Source organism: Microtus pennsylvanicus, chromosome 14 (genome assembly GCF_037038515.1).
Source record: "Microtus pennsylvanicus isolate mMicPen1 chromosome 14, mMicPen1.hap1, whole genome shotgun sequence".
Lineage (NCBI taxonomy): Eukaryota > Metazoa > Chordata > Mammalia > Rodentia > Cricetidae > Microtus > Microtus pennsylvanicus.
Window position 1 is genome coordinate 59,281,109 of NC_134592.1, and position 20,308 is coordinate 59,301,416.

The 20,308-nt window shown below is 45.4% G+C and overlaps 1 protein-coding gene across 2 annotated transcripts; it reads right to left on the reverse strand.

Moving 5' to 3' along the window:
• Positions 1–928: 928 nt before the first annotated feature.
• On the reverse strand, positions 929–14,717 carry Coch (cochlin). Of its 2 annotated transcripts, XM_075948172.1 has the most exons (12): positions 14,505–14,587; positions 14,250–14,302; positions 14,124–14,177; positions 12,210–12,366; positions 11,234–11,367; positions 10,750–10,812; positions 9,769–9,813; positions 9,534–9,681; positions 4,841–4,944; positions 3,829–4,055; positions 2,865–3,381; positions 929–1,798 (listed from the first exon to the last, which is right to left on the reverse strand). In XM_075948172.1, exons 2-12 carry the CDS (start codon positions 14,281–14,283, stop codon positions 1,623–1,625), a joined length of 1,659 nt encoding a protein of 552 aa, XP_075804287.1. In that variant the 5' UTR covers positions 14,284–14,302; positions 14,505–14,587; the 3' UTR covers positions 929–1,622. The 2 variants fall into 2 exon arrangements, with proteins under 2 accessions (XP_075804287.1, XP_075804286.1); XM_075948171.1 differs by having other exon boundaries at positions 14,124–14,302; positions 14,505–14,717.
• Between the last annotated feature and the right edge of the window lie 5,591 nt (positions 14,718–20,308).

Sequence of the window (20,308 nt, forward strand, 5' to 3'; positions counted from 1 at the left end):
CATTGCCTGCTCTTCCAAAGGTCCTGAGTTCAATTCCCAGCAACCACATGGTGGCTTACAACCATCTGTAATGAGGTCTGGTGCCCGCTTCTGGCCTGCAGGCATACATGTAGAAATTGTATACATAATAAATAAATATTTTTAAAAAAATAAAAGTAATTCTTTATTGTATATCCTTAGTTATTTTTTGTTTACTTACAGAAATGCATAGTATCTTAAAATTTTAATTCCTCTCAATCGACAATTAAATGTTAGCATCTTTGGTTATCTGAGATGTTTCAAAGTTTTGTCCTTTGTTGAATTAAGACTTGTAAAAGAGCTAATGAATGGAAACTGGGGTTTCATTTGCTCGAGGGAGAGAATTTAGGAAGTCAGGTTAAATTGAACCTATTTCTTATGGTAAGATTCTCCTTGTTCACAATGAATTGTTTGCAGCCTTTGAGGGGAGGAGGAATGCTCTTTTTATTAAGCCTGTATGTCATCTTGGGGGCGATCTCTTTTCACATATAATCCTTACTCTGCCTGGGTTCTGCAATTTTGTACACTCCAGGAAGTCATGGGTCTACAGCCAGTGCCTTTCCTAGGTCAGATGTAGTCAACAGGTTGACAGGAGAGGCCAGAGCTTAGAGGAAGTAGCCAGTATGGAATGGAAGATTCTTGTGGGAGAGCCCCTGTGGGCTCTAGTCTATGCTGAGTGGGTTTTTGATACTCTCCTTGACATCAATTTCACAAATATGGTCAAGTTTTTAAAAAGATATTGTTTATGTTTCTCTTGAAGCAGGTACTCAAAAACATGCCCTAGTGGTTAAATCTGGTAGTCTACAATAGGTGTTCAGCATGTAATTGAATGAAATATTATACAACTTAATTCAGATTGGTCATTAGCAGGAGTAGAATGTTTATCATAGAAGAAAAACAGTAGTGTTAATAAATAGGCACTTAGTCACTTCCAGTTTTATTGTTGACATCCAAGCTATTATGCCAAGTATTTTTCCTGGTACAATACTTGAAACAGTTTTCAAAAACTTTCCGTGCTTAAACATTTTCTCAGTTCTTGGAGAACATGCCTGTCTATACACATAAAATTAAGGATATAAATAGAAAAATACCAGGCAATCCTATCTTTACTCAGTGTGGTATTTTCAGCCACTAGTTATGAAAACACTACAAAAGAAGCTTGATACATGTTCCATATAATGTGTATGAAGACTAGTACATAAAATAACAGCTGTCTGTTGACTGGTTTTAAGAAAGCATCCACATGGGTCAAAATTACACTTGATCTATGTTTAAAAGTTGTTCTCTCCTTGCACAGTCAGTACAGAGTTATTAGGAAAGGACCAGTGCTGTGTCTAACTGGAGCATACATACATAGCCACTTTGAGTATGCATGTTTGCAATCTTCAATTTAAACCCATGACATCTCTTTCCTGAGTTTCTAAGGACCCTGATTATCCTCGGCCAATCTAAATTTGGAGCTTCAAATGAAAGCTCATTTGCTTTAAACTGCTGTTGACATATTTACTGATCCTGTTAAGCTATAAAGTTACTTAGATATTGAGAATACAGTTTGCATATTAGATCCTCATGTATTTATTCTTTGAGTTGTCAGAGTATCACAGTTATTGCTGGGATTCTAAGAAATCTCTACAAATGCCTCTAATGACGTCGGAGACAATTGGCTCTAATCCTGTGAACTCTCTGGTAAAGAAAGCGTGTGACTCCTTGGGTTTAGAGGCCATATCTCTCAGGTCATCCAGAGGTGCCCAAGCCACACCAACAGAGAAGATGGTGATACCTACAATGGAAATATTTTTAAGTGAGTTAAAAATAGGTCTAGCTTACATACAAAGTTATATATTCATATATTAATATATAACCTCAGAAAACTGCTTAATTTAAATGAGATCGATGCTAAGTTTTCTAGGTAGACTACAGACAGTTTGGTTGTGGTGAAAATAATTTGGTCAGAACCAAAAGCTTTGCTATTAACAACTTATAATAATTGATGAAAATACCATGATGATCAGTTCATGAACATAGGAGCAGAAGGACATCATCCAGCAGATGTTTGTAAAGATCCTACACCCTACACGTGGTTGGCAGTGAGGAAAGACCCTGCTGCTGTCACTGTTGGACATCATTCTGAGCTCTTAAGAAGCACATTAAATTAAGCCTGGCACAAAAGGATACATAAGTGGGGAAGTTTGCATTGTCCTAGGAATAGGTTCTAGTGATCATTGTTTCCTCTACTTCAGTCTTTGAAGTATTGACAAATCAATTATCAAAAATTGTAGGTTTTGCTGGGCGGTGGTGGCACACGCCTTTAATCCCAGCACTCGGGAGGCAGAGGCAGGCGGATCTCTGTGAGTTCGAGGCCAGCCTGGTCTACAAGAGCTAGTTCCAGGACAGGAACCAAAAAGCTACGGAGAAACCCTGTCTCGAAAAATCCAAAAAAAAAAAAGTAAGTTTTGGAGTTAGAGAGATGGCTCAGCAATTAACATTTGTTGCTCTTGCACAGAACCTTGTCCAGTTTCCAGCACCCACATAGTTCACAACCATCTAACTCCAGTTCCAAGGGATCAGATGTCCTCTTCTGATCTTCACAGGCACCAGGTGTACACATGGTGCACATAAGTCTGAGACTGCTAGTCTTTAAAGCAAAAATATGTGGCGATTAAAAAAACTTACAAAGGGATTTTAATGATGCCTGGAAGAATTGCAGTTCAATCACGGAAACCCTAAAGCTCATTGAATTTAGTTCACACTGCAAGGATCCTTTCCACAAAAATGTCTGAGCCTATATTGATGCAGAGTTCATAGGACCCCTTTTGTACCTCTAACACAAAGGGTAGCCATCTTACCTGCGTCGTGCGCAGCTGCGGCGGGGCCTCGGACATCATCGTAGGACTGCCCGTCTGTGACCACCACCAGGAAGTTCCTGTTGGGGCTGTCCCTCATGGGACCGAATACATTCCTGACGGTAAAGGAGATGGCATCACCCGTAGCTGTTCCGCCACTCATATAGCGTATGTTTCCTAGGACAGCTAGAACGTTCTCTTTGGTGTTATAGTCAGTGAAACTGAATTCTGTGCGCTGATCGTAAGTGAACTGGACGGCAGCTATCTTGGCTCCAATGTCTGAGATTTCAAATGTCTTGGCTATGTTAGAAACGAATTCCAGCATGAGACGGAAATTGCTATCCCCTACACTGCTGGAACCGTCGATTAGGAAGGCGATATTCACCGAGTTGTAACAGGTCTTGCTGCACATCATCTGCTCGTGAGTGCAGAGCTTCTGCACCAGAGGCTTCACGTATTTTGTGGTGCCAAACCAGTTGGGCATGTGATAAGAGAAGAAGCCGTTGTTCCGACACACAGCCTAAAGGGGAAAGACCAAAGATATCCCCAAAATAAAAAGTTTAGTATTTTGCAAACGGTAGTGTTGGAGAATGAACCTAGAACTTACATATGTATCCCCAGCCTTCTTGCTACTTCTCATTTTGAGATAGGGGTCTTAGTTAAACAGGCTGGCCCATGACTTGTAATCCTGTCGTCTAAGCCTCATTGAGTAGCTGGGATTGCTGGGCAGTGGTGGCACACGCCTTCACTCCCAGTGCTTAGGAGGCAGAGGCAGGCAGATCTCTGAGTTCAAGGCCAGCCTGGTCTACAAGAGTAGCTGGGATTACAGGTTTGTTCTTCCATGCCCTCCTCAAATATATCAAATATTTGTACATTAATCTAGTTGTGGGCTTATCAATACTAGGTGTAAGAGGTCCCAAACTGAGTCACTCCCGCCCATTAGCAGGAACTGGCCATTACACCTTACCTTGTCAACAAATGCAACATCCTGAACCATCCCCAGTTCTTCAGGGATGGGCTTGGCCACAGAAACTATAAATACGTTGACACCAAACTCTCTGGCCACAATGCCTGCTTCCTCAATGTCATCAGAAGGCCAGCCATCAATAAACACCACCACCACTTTTGGTATCCCTTTTCTCACCCCTGCGTCTGCTGTAAAGAATTTCTGAGCAGTGTGCTTCAAGGCTTTTCCTAAGAACAGAAGCAAATGACCAGCATTGGTCACGGCTCAAATGACATTTCGATTCTAGATAGTAATGCCATTCATTTTAAGAATTTAACTTATGGAATTCAGTTAGTAAAAGATCTATGAAATGGGAAAGTTTGATTATTCTTCAGGCCTATTTTTGGTCTTCACAACCTACACTGCTTTCCCCTCCACCTCCCAGGAGTCTCACATTCCCTTCTATCATTTAACGGTAAAACATAACACGCCCCCTCCTGTCGTGCTCTCACCCCTTACTGGCCTATGAGGGCAGCTAGGGCACAAGGAACCTTCCAAAGTCTGCTCCATCTGCCTTTGTGGTTAAGTCTGTTCATCTTTGCTTACAAACAGTAACTTTCCTAAAGAGCACAATGCTGTAGGTTTTTAAATTTTACTTATTTATTTAAGAATTATCAGCACCAGGCGATGGTGGCGCACACCTTTAATCCCAGTACTTGAGAGGCAGAGGCAGGTGGATCTCTTGAGTCTGAGGCCAGCCTGGTCTACAAATTAAGTTCTTGGACAGCCAGGCTGTTATACAGAGAAACCCTGTCTCAAAAAACAAAACAAACACACAAAAATAACAAGCAAAGAAAGAATTAGCGGCTAAGCCACTGGCATGTTTTCCACTACAGAGAGCTGTCAGGTGATGGGATGCAGATCTAGCTAACACAGACCTAGCAGGAGGGAGTCTCTAGATGGCACCAAAAGTGGTAACTTGTGGTTTTGTCTCAATCATCCCCTATGCTGAGCCCGGAGGTGGTGCACTTACCTGTGTTGGAATTACCCCCTCGGAAACCTACTTCTTTTATGGCAAACAAGACATCTTTGGCTGAAGTAAAGTTTTTCAGGTAAAATTCTATTTTGGGATGTTCACTATAAGAATGAAAAAAAAAGTTTTTAGGAAAGAAAATAGTTAGACAGCCTGTTTTTAAATTACTGGTAGAGGACCAATGTTCAATTCCCAGTAGCAACATAGCAGCTCACAACCATCTGATTCACTCCCAGGGGATCTAGCATCACTCACATGACCCCTCTGGGTACCAGGCACACACATGGTATAGAGAAATCGACGTAGGCAAAACAATATAAACAAACCATATATAAGAAATGTAAGAAAGAGTCGGACCTCAGTCTCTTTTAAATCACAAAGTATATATGATCAACTAGTACATTGCTTCCACTCACTGGGAATGTTTCAGAAATGTAACAAGTATGGTTGCTACACTCCAATTTTATTATATTTTAAATAATAGCTAAGCATTTGCAATTTCATTCCCTATTTTCATGAGGTGGAATTATACTAATTATTTAAAGAAACAGGCTCAGAACTCACGGAATTTGCCTAACAGAATGTGTTAAATTCAGACTCAATTGCTTCAAATTCAGGTTGGAACTGGCGTGACAGACTTTCTGTGTGCAGGCAGGTGCGGCTGTGCGGGCTTGGTGGCACTCTCCAGGGTTGGGCACCAGGTGTGTAGGAAACAGTTGGGTGTGAGTGTACATCTGCTCCAGTGCACAGCCCCTGAAGCATTTAGCTGTCTATTAGCCAAAAAAAAAAAAATTACTGACATCTGAAAGTATTATTTGTATGTGGGTGTTTTGTCTGCTTGTTATGTCAGTGCACTGTGAGTATGTCTGGTGCTCACAGCAGCCACAAGAGGGCGCTAGATCTCCTGGAACTGGAAACAGATACGTGTAAGTGACCACGTAGGTGAACCTTGGTCCTTTGGAAGAGCAACCAAGGCTCTTGATTGCTGAGCCTTATTTCTAGTCCCTAAGACTGACATTTTAAAGACGGGAAAACATACAAGGAAATGTATTGTAAAACACTGCAATGTAAAACTTTTCTTACAAAAACGACAACGGCACTTGCCAATCCTGTTTTTTTTTAAAGAATTTCAGCTCACTTTTAACTATATTTTGTTCATTAGAGATCATATCAAAGACTGAGGAGATGGTTCAGTCCAAGACATGAGTTCAATCTCCAGAACTCATGTAAGGAGAGCTGAGCGTGGTGGCTCAGATTTGTGAGGAGGCAGATGCCTGGGACATGTTGGCCAACCAGCCACCCTACTTGGCAAGTTCCAGGCCTATCAGAGACCTATCTAAAACAATAAAAAGTGGATGGCATCTGAAGAATAAAACATGGAGTGTCCTCTACCTTCTGCACCCACCTGCGCGCGCGCACACACACACACACACATACACACACACGCACACACACACAAGGCTGAGTAAAACCTTTGTAGTCAGAATTTCATTAGTGCAAGTTTTTAAGCTTTAAGCATAAGTAGCCATTTTAACATCGGGCTTTATTGTTTGTTTGCTTGCTTGCTTTAAGACAAGATCTCCTGTTTCATCTTTTGGGGCTGTGGGACTGAAGATGCCTGTGACTATCCCTGACTCTTCAAGATTCTGTGAATGACAGGAAGAGCACAGACTTTCTCCCCGCCCACCTGCTGGATCATGCAATCCGATGGCACGGTTTGGTTACCTAGGTAAGTTTGTAGTCACTCTCAATTATTCAGATTCTGACCTAAGCCAGTCATCTTATTTTTGCATCATTAATGATGCAAAGGTCACCCTGTCCTATTTATATATTTATTATGTAGTGATATTTTGTGTGTATTTTAACAAAGCTTGCCTGAAGATCAGAGTGCAGAGCTAAGCCACTAGAGGACAGGCAATGGTGGCACACACCTTTAATTCCAGGACTTGGGAGACAGAGGCAGAGGGATCTCTGTGAGTTCAAGGTAACCCTGGGCTACACTTGATTGAATCTGTTTAAAAGAGAAACAGAGCTCACACAAAGTGGGATCCCATCACTAGAGAGGCGGAGACAGGAGTGATATGGCTGGGCAGAGAGAGGAATATAAGGCAGGAGACAGGAGCTCAGAGCAGTCTAAGGATGCAGTCTGAGGTGTGGTCTGAAGGGGTCAGTCAGAGGACGAAGGCAGTCTGAGGACAGGATCTCCCCTTTGGTCTGAGGATTCGGTAGAGGTCAAAGGTCTGTCTAGTGGTTGGATGTGCTGCTTCTCTGACCTCTCAGCTTTCACCCTCTAATATCTGACTCTGGGTTTTATTAAGAACAATCAGAATCTGTGCCACAGTGAGCTCTTTATTCTAGTGCTTCCTAAAGCAGAAAAATGTGAGTATATAGGTTAATGCAGCTTTCGTTTTGAAAAAGCATAGGGTTAAATTAGTCAAAACAAATCAATGTAAGAAAAAAAAAGTCATATGGGAGAGTTGAAATATACAGGAAATACACTTAGAAAATGTATCAGGACTTAAATCAGGCACAGTGGTGCACGCCTTTAATCCCAGTACTTGGGAATCAGAGGCAGGTGGATCTCTGAGTTTGAGGACAGCCTGGTCTACAAAGTAAGTTCCAGAGAAACCCTGTTCAAAAAAAAAAAAATCTAGATCACCAAAATAATAATAAAAAAATCAGTCCTTGACTCAAAGAAAATTGATTTTGCATTTAAATCAACATAATAAAGGGCTCAGTGTTTTAAAGGCAAGGGGAAAATGACTATATTATATAGAAAGGTTAAATATTGGGCTAGAGAGATGGCTCAGTGGTTAAGAGCATTGACTGTTCTTCCAGAGGACCCAGGTTCAATTCCCAGCACCCACATGGCAGCTCACAACTCTCTGTAATCCCAGTTCCAGGGGACCTGATACCTATGGCAAAATACCAATACACATAAAATAAAAATACTTTCCTTTTTTAAAAAAAAGAAAATTTAAATATCTTCAAAACAGACCCTATTATAAAAGGTAACAAATGGACTTGGGAGGCAGAGGCCTTGAATTCGAGGCCAGCCTGGTCTTCAGAGCAAGTTCCAGGACAGCCAGGGATACACAGAGAAACCCAGTCTTGAAAAACCAAAGGGGGGCGGGGCATAAGGGCTGGAATATTAGTGAGTGCTAGTAGAGGGGCCGGGCCGTCTTTATCCACGGCTGACAGTATTAGCTGCCTCACTCAACCTTCTAGAAAGCAACTTAGCTATTTTTATCAGAAACTTTGAAAGTGTCTGAACTTCCCACCCAGGGAATTCAGCAGAATGAAACAGTCAAAGCTGGGAACAAAGCTGACACAAGCTTCTTGTCATGAGGTGCTGTGTGGCAGCGGACGGCAGGGAGAGACAGTCTCAAGTATGCAAAGGAAGCCTATAAGACAGCGTGCAACAGGCATTCGACACGAGAGAATGCTTCAGACACTAAGGAGTGAGCTAACGGGGTCCAACACTTTTACAGCCTGAAACACAGACAAGGGGAAAGCAAACGTCTTCCCCAGCGCTGAAAGGAAACAACTTTACAAGGGCAGGATCTGGAGGACTTGGTCTGCTAAATGCACTTCTTTGTTCTACTTGTCAAGCTTCCTCTAAGGAACATTAGTAGGTGCTAAAGCCATCACGATCATGTTTACAGGAATGAAGTAGAAGAGGGCCCGTGTCGGACTGAGAGCTCGTGACCTCTGGTTGTTCTTGGATCGTGCTTTCGTGCCCCCCCCCCAGGTGTAGAAGGAGTGGGTTTGCCTTAGACCACCCTTCCTCTTTCCCTTTATTATCCAGCAGGATGCTTGTAAGCATGCGTGGTCCTCACGACTGCATACAGCCTATCTCAGGTGATTTTTGCCCCGGTGACGGTATACAGCTTGCACTCCAGGGAACTTTGCTCATGTGTCCTGCTTAACCCTCAGAATATATATTGTCTGATGCCCTAGATGAGACGTTAGTCCACCTCACTCCCTCAGGCTGATGTCACCATATGAGAGCCCGTGACAGTCATGCTTTAGATCTCCAAGGAAGGGACATGGGAAGGGATTAACATTGGGGGAGGCTGCTGTTCATTTCCCGGCTGTCCATATAAATTGGCAGAGTAAAGAAAGGGAACAGAGAGCTCACCACCGCTTCCTCCAGAAAAGGGAAGCCGGGAGCTGAGTGAAGCAGAGAAAGTGTTCGTGTAAGGCTTCCAGGCCATGAAATCCCTTTCCGGCTTTCTACAGTGTACTGGTCACTAAAGTCCTTTTATGCCAGAGGAGCCCTCAGACCCGCACAGACTAACCAGACGGTCTTCTGTTGGTGGTGGTGTTTGCGGTGTGGAGAACTGTGAACACTGCATGCACATGCAAGTGCTTCAGATATATTTTCTCTCCCTAAGGACCAGTCTCATTATGCAGCTCTAGCTGGTCTATTTGCTATGTAGACTAGGCTGGCATTGAACTCACAGAGATGGGCACAAAGCGGATATAAGCCTGCCTCTGCTGCCTATGTACTGGGGTTAAAGGTATACACCACGATACCCAATCTTCCTGAGACGTTCGTAAATCCCGAATTATAGTTTGGGAATCCAGCTTGTCCAAACTTAAATTATATTTAACTGAAATTAATATTACAACCTGTTAAGTAGTTATCATTCAAGACAGCCATAATTACCCATTTTATTAAAGTTGGTACCTGGCTTGCACGAGGCCCACGTGTGGTCCTTCGGTCCCAATTCCCAGCATCAACGCCACTTTCCCAACGAAATTCTTCTGCAAATTGAATCGGCGCTGGCCTATATTAAAGCTCCCATCGATCAGAAATGCAATGTCTGCCTTACAGTCTGCAGAGAGCCAAAGGGAGGCTTGTGAGTGTCAAGTGCAGCTGGAGGAAATACCCCCCATCCCCGCCCCTCCCCCTTAGCTCTTACCTTTATTGCCAGTCTTCTTCTCTGGCGTTTTCTTGAGCCGTTTACCTGAAACAAAGGAAGCACTTGAGCACAAGCCATTTGCACAGCAGGAACTTCCACCAGGATGAGCCTGTGGCAAGGAGTCCTGTTCTTAGAAAGGCCTTTTAAATTCATCTCAGGGTCTTCTGGACTGGGAAAGCAACCTCAGAACGGAACTGTGGCAGGCCTATGTATTTGGTATGTATCTATCCAAGGCTTTGATATCTAAACCTACAGCTGAAGCAAGGGTGGGAATACAGAGACACATGTTCTTAATTTCTTCGACTTTAAAATGGTAGGGGCCGGAGAGATGAAGCAGCGGGTAATCTAGCTTTTACTGCTCTTACAGAAGTCCCAGGTTTGGCTCCCAGCTCCACATCAAGCAGCTGAAGTCACAGTGCCTGTAACCTGGGTTCCAGAATAGCCCACCACCCTCTTTTAGTTCCGCCTTTGCCTGCACACACACCGTACACATAAATACAGTCCCGCACACATGCACACATAAAACAAATCTCTAATAAAATAAAAATGAGATGGCCACTGTTTTGGAAACAGAGATCCCTGAACTTTTTTTGTAGCGGCCACACACTGGTTTCTTTCAGTCACATGGCAGTGCAGAAACCAAGTGGCCTGTTGGAGCTGGAAAGAGGTCCTTGACCGGTTTCCACAAATCAAATCAGGGAGGGATGGAAGGGACTTCCTGGGACTGGCTGAGCTAGGTTTATGATAAAGAAGAGAAGAACCGTGAACTCTAAAGTAGAATGCTTCCATCCAAAACATCAGTAAACGTGAGGCAGCTGCTTTGCTCCTCTGTGGTATTAGTGTTCTGAAGGCAAGGTTCTACCAATGGCATTTCTAACTCCAAATGATATGCCCGGCAACAAGATCGGTCGGCGTTTCAACCAATGGCATTTCTAACTCCAAATGATATGCCCGGCAACAAGATCGGTCGGCGTTTCATACCTGCAGGCGGATGGGCGGTGGACACTGCCCGTCCCGTGGCTTCCTGGGAACTGCTTTTTCCTTCTGTTGAGATGAGAAGTTTATTGTTTTTCTCTTTCCTTCTCTGCCATCAGAGTGTTATGCATCTAAAGTTCTACATGATGGTTGGGGGCAATGGTGACTCAAATGTAGACATCACACTGACCATTAGCTTTGGATTCTTGAAGTATTTGAAAAGATCACCAAAAACTGACTCTCCAGGTTTGACAGTTTGTTACCTGCTAACTATCTAGGCATTCAGACTGCAAACAATTCCGATTTCGGTTTCCACTGAGTGAGGTGAGATTTTTACTCCCCCAAACTTGGGTGACTTTGTCCCATAGTTGACTTCTTAACTACAAGATTCTCCGTCAATCAAAAAGGCTGGTCTAAAGAAAGCCGAAAATCCCTTTGAGGGTGTGGGGAAGTGTTTATGCACAGCTGAGAACAAGGAAATTGTACCTACTGGTCACTGCGAAGGAAGAAGGCCATCTGGAAAGCGTCTGGGACTGGACACCATTGGCATCCACAGAAGAATAGTTCTCTCGACCAGGAAGGCTATAGACACGCACAGGTCCCCCGGAGCTGTCAATTACTCCCCTGCAATGTCAGAGCTAAGCTGAGACACTATCCCGTTGCTCTGATTGGTCAAGAAAACAGCTGAGTGGAAAAGTTGCCTAAGGATGCTTGCTGCCGGCCTCGAGACTCACGTTTACAGGAACAGAAGTGTCTGGAGGAAGGACTTTGTGCTGTCAAACTTTTTAAAGCGATGCTAAGGACACACCGGTACCCTGTTTCTTATCTCCAAGATAAGAATTAATAAAATGGTGCTAACTAACTGCATGTGCTCTTGGATTGTATTAGAAAAATCACACCCACTCTTTTACTGTATGATGGGGTAGCATTGGCTCACCGTAGTGACAGTCAACAAGATATCTCATAACCCGAGTTCATTCTCATGTGGAAAGCAGACCAAAGCTGGGTCTACTTTAAAATTTGAGATGGAAGCTAAAAATCGTATGACACCATGAGGAATGTTTTTAGAATCGTAGGAATGGAGCCATCAGGCACTTATGCAAAGCTGGAGAGCCGGCTCAGTGTTTAAGAAGCCCCAAGATCAGTTCCTAGCACCATGAGGTGGCTCACAACACATGTAACTCTACCTCCTAGGGATCCAACACCCTCGTCTGTCCTCCATGGGAAGCCAAACTATAGCGCACACATACACACACTTTTTATTAATTAATACATCTGCTCATTGTCAGACAGCTTCCCTTGTCTATTTGGTGATGCAAGAATGCCCATGAAAACCTTAAGAATATATCCACCTCCTGTGGCCCCAAGGGACATGGAAAAGAAGCAAGCAGGTAGGAAATGGGACCAAAGGGCTGAACAAGGGAGAGACTAACTATGCTTGGCCCTCCCCACATGTTCCGGCTCACCTATGGACAGCGGCCCCACAGATGCTGGACACCGAAGCATATACTATGTTCCCAAACACAGAAAATTCCTCGAGAGAACAGCCTCCTGGGCAGAGAACATCTGCTTTCTCTTTCCGGATATCCAGGCCTCTGGTGAAGCAGGTGATGGCAATGGGAACTGGAGAGAAAGGATTTGTTACATAAGTGCTCTGAAGGCTTCCTGGAGGAGTGTTGCAGGAAACTCGGGAGATGGGATTATTTTAACCCCCTAGTTTCTCTACTTCCACCAAAACACTGACTTAAATGTTGATGCTGTTTTAGATGTTAGCAAAACAAAAGGGATTTTCAATTTAATCTAGGGCCCAGTTGCTACAGATGTCTAATGTGACAATATTCTCAGTTCTTAGTTTGGACAATGTAACAAAGTGCATCTGAATGAGAAGGCAATGCTTGTCTTTGACCTTGTCCTTAGAACTACAAAAATCTCAGTTGCAATGAAACTGTTGACAGTCGTTTACCATGACAGTAATTCTGGGTCGTGGGGTGTCTTCATAGACACATGCAAAAGTCTTGAAGTGACCCTTTCCACGGGGCTATTTAGCCTTGTTACCTGACACAACCACCGCCTTAAATCTCACGTTCACACAAACCAGCCAGTTAAGTGGTGCCTGGGTCCACAGAACGTTATGTAGTTGCACAGTTTCCAAATGAGGAAATGAAAGTTATAGTGTTAATTAGCCCAAGGAGCACCCTACAACTCCCAAAGGACAGACACGAGGTAGTCCTACACTTACATCTGATTACATCTCCTCCAGATCCGACCAAAGGGACCCCTGAGGCAGCAAATGCTTCTTTGGAAAACCCTGAGTGGCTCACTCAGTCATCCCATCACTCGGGAAACTGAGGCAGGAAGATTTTTGCCTTGAGTTTGAGGCTAGCCTGAGCTACAGTGACATCGCCCCCCCAAAAGCAAACAAAGTTACTATGAAAGGTGTTAATTTGTCAAATTACAACAGACTCCGAAATGGTAGCCTGCCAATTCACTGCCGATTAAACCGACATTAAGGTTATTGAGTACGATTTTCCAAACACAGGGACAAAGATCTTTGGAAACAGATGTTTGGGGTGGGGGTGGGGGATTCAACATCTCCCTCACCCGACAAGACGGGATAGTTTTGCAAGTTGAGTTACTTGCCTCTGCAAGGACCTCTGTGGGTGCTGCTACCTGGGCCATGGAAGAAAGGGGAAGACTTCTCCCAGGTGTAATACCAGTTCCTCTGCTCAGTTAAGATCCTAACTCCGTACAGGAGTCCAGCACCTCTATCAAATAACCCCAGTCTTTCTTGTTTTCAGCGACCTGAGGGTAGGGGCCGGCAGTGACGCTAGAATCTCGAATCTAGTCTGTCTTAGAGCCGCTAACACTGACTCCCTTGGACAAAAGGTGAACACGGCAGCCAGGTGCGGTACTTACCATTTCCACTTTCAAGAAAAGCAAACAACAGATTTTTAGAAATGAAACTACCCCTTACATGTCGCAGAAAAGACACCGAGCCACACACCCTTCCTCGGGCTTTTCTACACGTGGAACCAACTCTTTTGAGGCTTCCAGAGAGCGTGAAGAACTGCCGACGGTGCTTCCATGGGGGTTACAGTACGACAAACACACAACAAGGTGATCGGACTAGGTGGGACCAGGACCTGAGGCGACCCATCTGCAGGCTGGAACCAACCGGTTTTCCCAAGCCAGTAACTCGGGACTAGGAGTCCCGGAGCTAGATGGTGTACTCCCGGGAAAAGGACCTGTCAGACCCCTGGTGCACAGGGGATGGGAGCGGACGCCTCTCCACCACTCCAGTCCGGCATCCCTCCGCAGATCCTCAGCCTCCTTCCCTCCCTCCCTGTCCTCCCTCCCTCCTCCTCCCGCATCCAACTCACCGGCTCCCTCGGCGCGCGCGAGCCGCGGCAGCAGTAGCAGCAGCAGCCACGCACCTGAGGAGAAAGGACAGCTAGGTGGCTGCTGCCTCCGCCCGCGCGGGCGCGGCGGTGAGGGCGCGTACCCACCGAGGCAAAGAGCATGGATCCAGGACGAGGGCATGGCGGGGGTCTGCGAAGACCTGCGGGAGAGCGAGGCGTGAGCGAGGCTCGCCGGGGACCCCAGGGCCCCCGGGCTCCTCGGGAGCGGGCGAAGGCGGGAGAGCCTGGCCACTGCACATAGAGCAGTCCCGGGCACACTGTGCCACCTCATATTGGCATGGGGGACGCCAGGACACACAGATAGACAGGAACAGACCCCGTGCATCACCCCGGGTCCCGCACCTGCGTGGGATCCGCCCGGCTGCACCCGAGTGCGGTAAGCGCGGCTCCGCGGCCGCTATAAAGGCCGGCGGCGCGCATGAGCACTGTGCGGTGCGGGGGGCCACGGGAGGGGGCTGGGAGCGGTCCTAGGTTCCCCGGTAGGGCGGTGGCCGGCCAGCTCCGCCCTCGCCACCGACACCCACCCCCCTCCCCCGGAGAGGCCGGCGCACTGGCGCCTCTCCCTGCGGTGTGGGGGTCCCCTGGGGAGGTGTGAAGGTAGCCGGTGGCGCCCCGGGATTTGGGGGTGGGGTGCATCTGAGCGCGCCTGGGGACGCTCCTAGAGACGCGCAGGTCGTGCAGGGTACTGGACGAGGTGGTGGGTGACTGCCCAGAGGGAATTGACGGACTCCGCACGGTCTCTGTGGGGTGTTGAGCAGCCGAACACCGGGTCCTAGAAAACTTCCAACTTCGCGCCCGTGGGAACAGTGCTACCTTTAAGTAAAACCAACCGGCATTTGGTGAAACACTGCGCTGGGAAACTTGTTCCACAACCCGTTATTCTTTAGGGGCTCGGCCTCCAGACTTCTTTTCTGCGAGAAAACTGTTTTCCGTGACCGGTCGTTTGTTGTAAGGGGTAGGAACGTCGTAGAGTGCCCGCTAACCTCCAGGCAATATTGACATTTTTATTTACATTTTCTTTTTCTTCCTTTTTTTCTAGATCAGGGAAGAGTCCTCCTTGTTTGTCGGTCCAGTCTATTTCGTTCTCTCTCTCTCTCTCTCTCTCTCTCTCTCTCTCTCTCTCTCTCTCTCTCTCTCTCTCTCTTTGTGTGTCCCATCCCCCACCGCCAATTCTACTATAGTCACTTTTCATGATGGACATGGAGAAAGAACGAAACTCAAGGGGGATGGTTCGTGACAGGCGACGACCTGAAGACAGCTGAGGAACTCCAGACCTGCACAGCCCTTACTCTGGCAGTCCCCCCCCCTTTTTTTCTTTTGAGATTTGGTTTTACTGTAATCACGATGACCTTAAATTCACAATTCTCTCACCTCAGCCCTATGGCAGTGCTACTTCTGCACCTGGCTACAATATCTGTTTTAAAACTAGCTTTATTTAGTTGTAATTTACGTCATAGAATCCATCCATTTAAAGAACAGGATTCGGTGACTTCAAGTAAAGTTGATGATCCTCATCGTAGTCCAGTTTTAGAACATTCCATCACCTCCAAAATGATGTCTCCTGGTGGTTGACGGGCATCTCTTTCTTCACCTCCACGCTCAGCAATCACTAATCCACTTCCTACCCCTATGGGTTTGTCTTTTATGGACATTGATACAAGTGGAATCATTCCCACACCAACAGGCCTGGTGTTGCGGGGCACCTGTGTTGGAGTGTGTTGCTCACTCCCCTCTCAGATGGTCAGTCCTTGCCTAGGTAGAATGGTTTGATGTTTTCATCAAGCAGACTAAGGGTTTAATTCCTCTTACTACCCTTGCGGATCGGCCTGTTCTGGCTCTTTTTTTTTTCTTTTTTTTTTTTTTTTGGTTTTTCGAGACAGGGTTTCTCTGTAGCTTTGGAGCCTGTCCTGGCACTTGCTCTGTAGACCAGGCTGGCCTCGAACTCACAGAGATCCGCCTGCCTCTGCCTCCCGAGTGCTGGGATTAAAGGCGTGCGCCACCACCGCCCGGCTGGCTCTTTCTTTTTCGTGGCTTCTTGAAGGGTTCGACCTCTTCCATGAGAGAGCTGGGCTTTTCTTAGAAGTCCTATTAACCACCCTAATGTATTCTTTGGGAGAAAGATGAGGACAATTAAAACGGTTCTTTTCATGATTGTTCTTTGTGTGTCCTCCACCAGGGTGGGATAGCCTCCTCCAGTCAGCCTGGGAAACTGTCATGATCTTGTAGAACTAGTTGCCAGGCAGCAACTCAGGCACTGCTACTCACATCACATGGCTGAAGGGGTGCAGGCAGAACCACCCAAGGGCATAGTCCCTGAGGCCATTCCACAGTGATCTGGCAGAATCAAAATTGTGCAGCTATTTTCATGATAGACCCCGAGTCTGTGACTTAAAAAATAGAGGAAATAGCTCATTAAGTTTCATGGCTGTTTACACAAGCATTTTAATTGTTTTGTTTTGAAACATTTAAGAGAAGTTAGAGGCTAGTCTTTATTTATTTTTATTCTTCTGGAAAGAGCAACCAAAGAGCGTGGAGGAGTCAGGGTGATAGTCCTGTCCCTCGGTTAGTTTGTTTTTCCTGTTCACCATAAGAGCATGGAGGGAAAATATGTGAATGTAAGAAGCCTGGCTGCAGAAATAGCCAAGGCAAGGGCGAGCCAGATCAGCTGCCCTTGACTGAAAAAGACACATTGTTAAAGTTACATGTTTGCTTCAGCTGGGTGACATCTCAGAGTGGTGTACTCCCAGGATTGTTGGTTTGTCTCTAAGGAAGAATTCAGTTATTCAAACACCAGAGAGTAGCTGGTTCCTCACCGGGTTGCAGTTGGGACCATCTGGGGAACACTCAGCTGGGCTGTAGCCTGGGTCTCCCTTCCTGCTAGAGAGTCTGATGCTGTTGGTCTGGGCCAGGGCCAGAACCTCCGGCTGTTAAAAATCTTCAGATGGTTCCAATACACTACTCAAGGCACATAACACATAGTTCAACGTTTAACTAAGAAATTAGTGATTCTAATCTTTCATTGGCTTTTCGGTGCTTCATCGAGATTCTATTTCTCTCTGCCAACTACATTTCCCTGATGATACATGGTTAGTTGTTTAGGAACACTGCCCAGGGCTCGTGAGATGGCTCAGCGCGGAAAGCTGGTGATTGTGCAAGCCTGGCCACCAGAGTTTGCTCCTGGGCGACCCATGTGAAGGTGGAAGGGGAGAGCCGACAGCCTAGACCTCTGACCTCACACACACCAGCACACAATAATAAATAAGATGAATAAATTCCTTATGAAAACAATGCCCAGCAGACAGGCCGGGAACTGAATTTCAGAAGTACTTGTCAATTTGGGAGGGGAATTTGCTCTTAGAGCACATGCTTGCAAGAATGAGACCCTGGATGCCACCCCCAGGCTCCCCCCAAAATAGCTTTTGTTGAGAGCGTGCCCAGGGTATGTGGTTCCATTTCTGACTTTGCATAGAGCTGGCCACATGGCTAAGGGATGAGCTGCCCCTGACACTGACGGCCTGTGTGCCGTTTCAGACTTTTGGATGATGCTGTGAATGCGGATGATGCTGTGAATGCGTTGGAAACAGTGTCGTTGTCTACTTGTATTTGCTTCGAGTCAGCTCGAGCTCCTAGTCTTCCTTCTGTTGGTGTCTCGCTCTTTGGAGAGGGTATTTTCTGAAATGTTGACATTTTGGCTATTGGTATTTTGTTTTCCATATTTATTATTTGATTGTTATTTATTTAGTGTGTGGATGGACCCCAAGGCAGGTCTTGCTTTTTTTTTTTTTTAATTTTCCAGGATGATTAGTCCTGTACCAACTTATGTACCACCGAAGCTCTGTAAACAGTTGCTAAGCCCAAAGCCTAATTTATCCTGGCTTCTATTTTGATGATCTGGAAGTGAATATGTTCCCTTTTAGACTGTCCTACCGTGTCCCATCCATTGCTACAGCTGATTAGATAGAGGGAAATAAACCTGGGCTCCTCTCATCCATGTATTGAATCAGCAGTTGTGAATCATTTTTTTTCTGTATCTGGGTTTTCTGGCTATTTTCCGTTTATTATTTCCTGATCATTTTCTGTTGTTACTATCTTCTACTAAGCAAGCACATACAGTAGACTTTGGGTTCTGGTGATGACTAGCAGCAGAATAAATGTTCAGAGCCTCTGAGGAGTGAAAGCTAAAAGTCAATCCACGGACTAGCGTGTATATGTCAGCACATGATAGAGTCCTTGTCTAGTACACACGAGAGGTCCTGTGCTCAACCCCAGGTCTAGAACACTAAAAATAAAAGTAAAAAAAAAAAATGATCCAGAGATGGTCCTGTAACCACCAGGCCTCTGCTTCTTCTCTTACAAAGTGGAAGGATTTAGATCAGCTATTGAAGACAACTTCCCACTCGGCCCGCTTCGTGACTCTGCATACATGGCTGCCCACCCAAATGTGGGTATCAGGGGCTATGCTCTACTAGGGGTTCAAAAATAGCCTGTTAACAAACACTGGCTGTGCCCAGAGACCTTCATATTCTAAACATACAGGCCAAGCAATAGTTTCTAAGATGTATGAAGAACAGAAGGCTACTCTTAACTGTCAACCTGACCCAAGCTAAAATGCCCTGGGAAAGAATCTCAACTATGGATCATCTAGATCAGGTTGGCCTGTGAGCATGGCTGTGGAAGACCATCTTGGTTGCCCTGATTTCTGGAGTTTAGGCTTTGGACTTTGAGAGAGTAGAGAAAGCAAGTGAACACAACATGTATAAGTATTTATTCTTTCTTTGCTCTTTTAGAAGCACACTTTAAGGATTCATTTTACTTTTACTTGTGGGTCTGGAAGAGTGTGTTCACGTGAGTTCACACGCCCACAGAAACATCTGCTTTCTTGGGGCCTGAGTTACAGACAGTTGTGAGCCACCTGATGTGGGTGCAGGGAACTGAGCCAGGGTCCCGTTAACCATGGAGCTGCCTTTCAATTCTCCCTCTGCTCTCTGAATTCGATGTGACTATCTGCCTCAAGTTCTAGCTTGACTTCCCCACAATGATGGACTGAGACCTAGAACCGTCAGCCAAATAAGCCCTTTCTCCCAAGATGCTCTTGGTCAGGAAATTCTCTCCCAACAGAATTCTATCCCACTGGTGACTGGACCCGTTGTTTGAAACCATGGATCCAGCAAGCCTTATCAGATCGAGCTATCAAGATCTGAAATAAACTTTTCTGTTTGTGTGGTTCTAGGGTTATACATTGCTGATGTTGCTAAAAGATAAAGTTTATAAGTCATCTTCTATAGATCAGGGAACATAAGAGGAATACAAAATGCATTCAGACAACTGAGTGTGTAATATAGAAAATTTTATTCATTTTGAGACAGGGTCTCTCCACATAGCCCTGACTACCATGGAACTCACTATGTAGACCAGGCTGGGTAGAGACCTACTACCTCTGTCTCCCTAGTGCTGGGATTAAAGGCATTGTGATACCGTGCCTGGCAGAATGTACTAAATTTTAAGTATTTAACAAGGGTGCTGATTTTATTTTCATCTTAATTTTTGAAATTTAATTGTTTTAATTTGCATTGACACTATTTCAGAATAATTGTTGAAGACATTTTAGTATTTTGTCAAATTTAACTAGCCACAAATATGATACATAATTATCATCATTTTATTGTGGGTTAAAGTTTTGTTTGTCAACCCCTTGCAGCTCCTGGATTGGAGAGATAGTCATGGATTGGGGTGAGCTAAACAGACAAGGTAAGAATGGCTGGTGAGGGACTGATCACCAGTGGTCCTGTTCTCCTTGGCAAGGAACAGGTAACCTCAGCCTGAAAGCCACAACCCAGTGATCAGCGGGCAGCTCAAACTGTGGCTTCTTTTGCCACACACATTTCTGAACTGGAAAGCTCATGGCCATCGAACATTCCCTGCAGCTTCCTCCCTTCTCCTGAGCACTTGGAGAGATCAGAACACTGCTATGGCTCCTCCACAGGTAGACCCAAGTGCTTGGCCTGATTCCCCCACAACAGTATACTTGGGTGACACCTCTTGGCTTAGTCATTCACTGCCCAAGATTTACAGTGTCCAGAGTGAATGAGCGCCCGCTTCATTCACAAGGTGAAGTGGTGGCTTCTGCTGTTGGTGGCTTCTGCTGT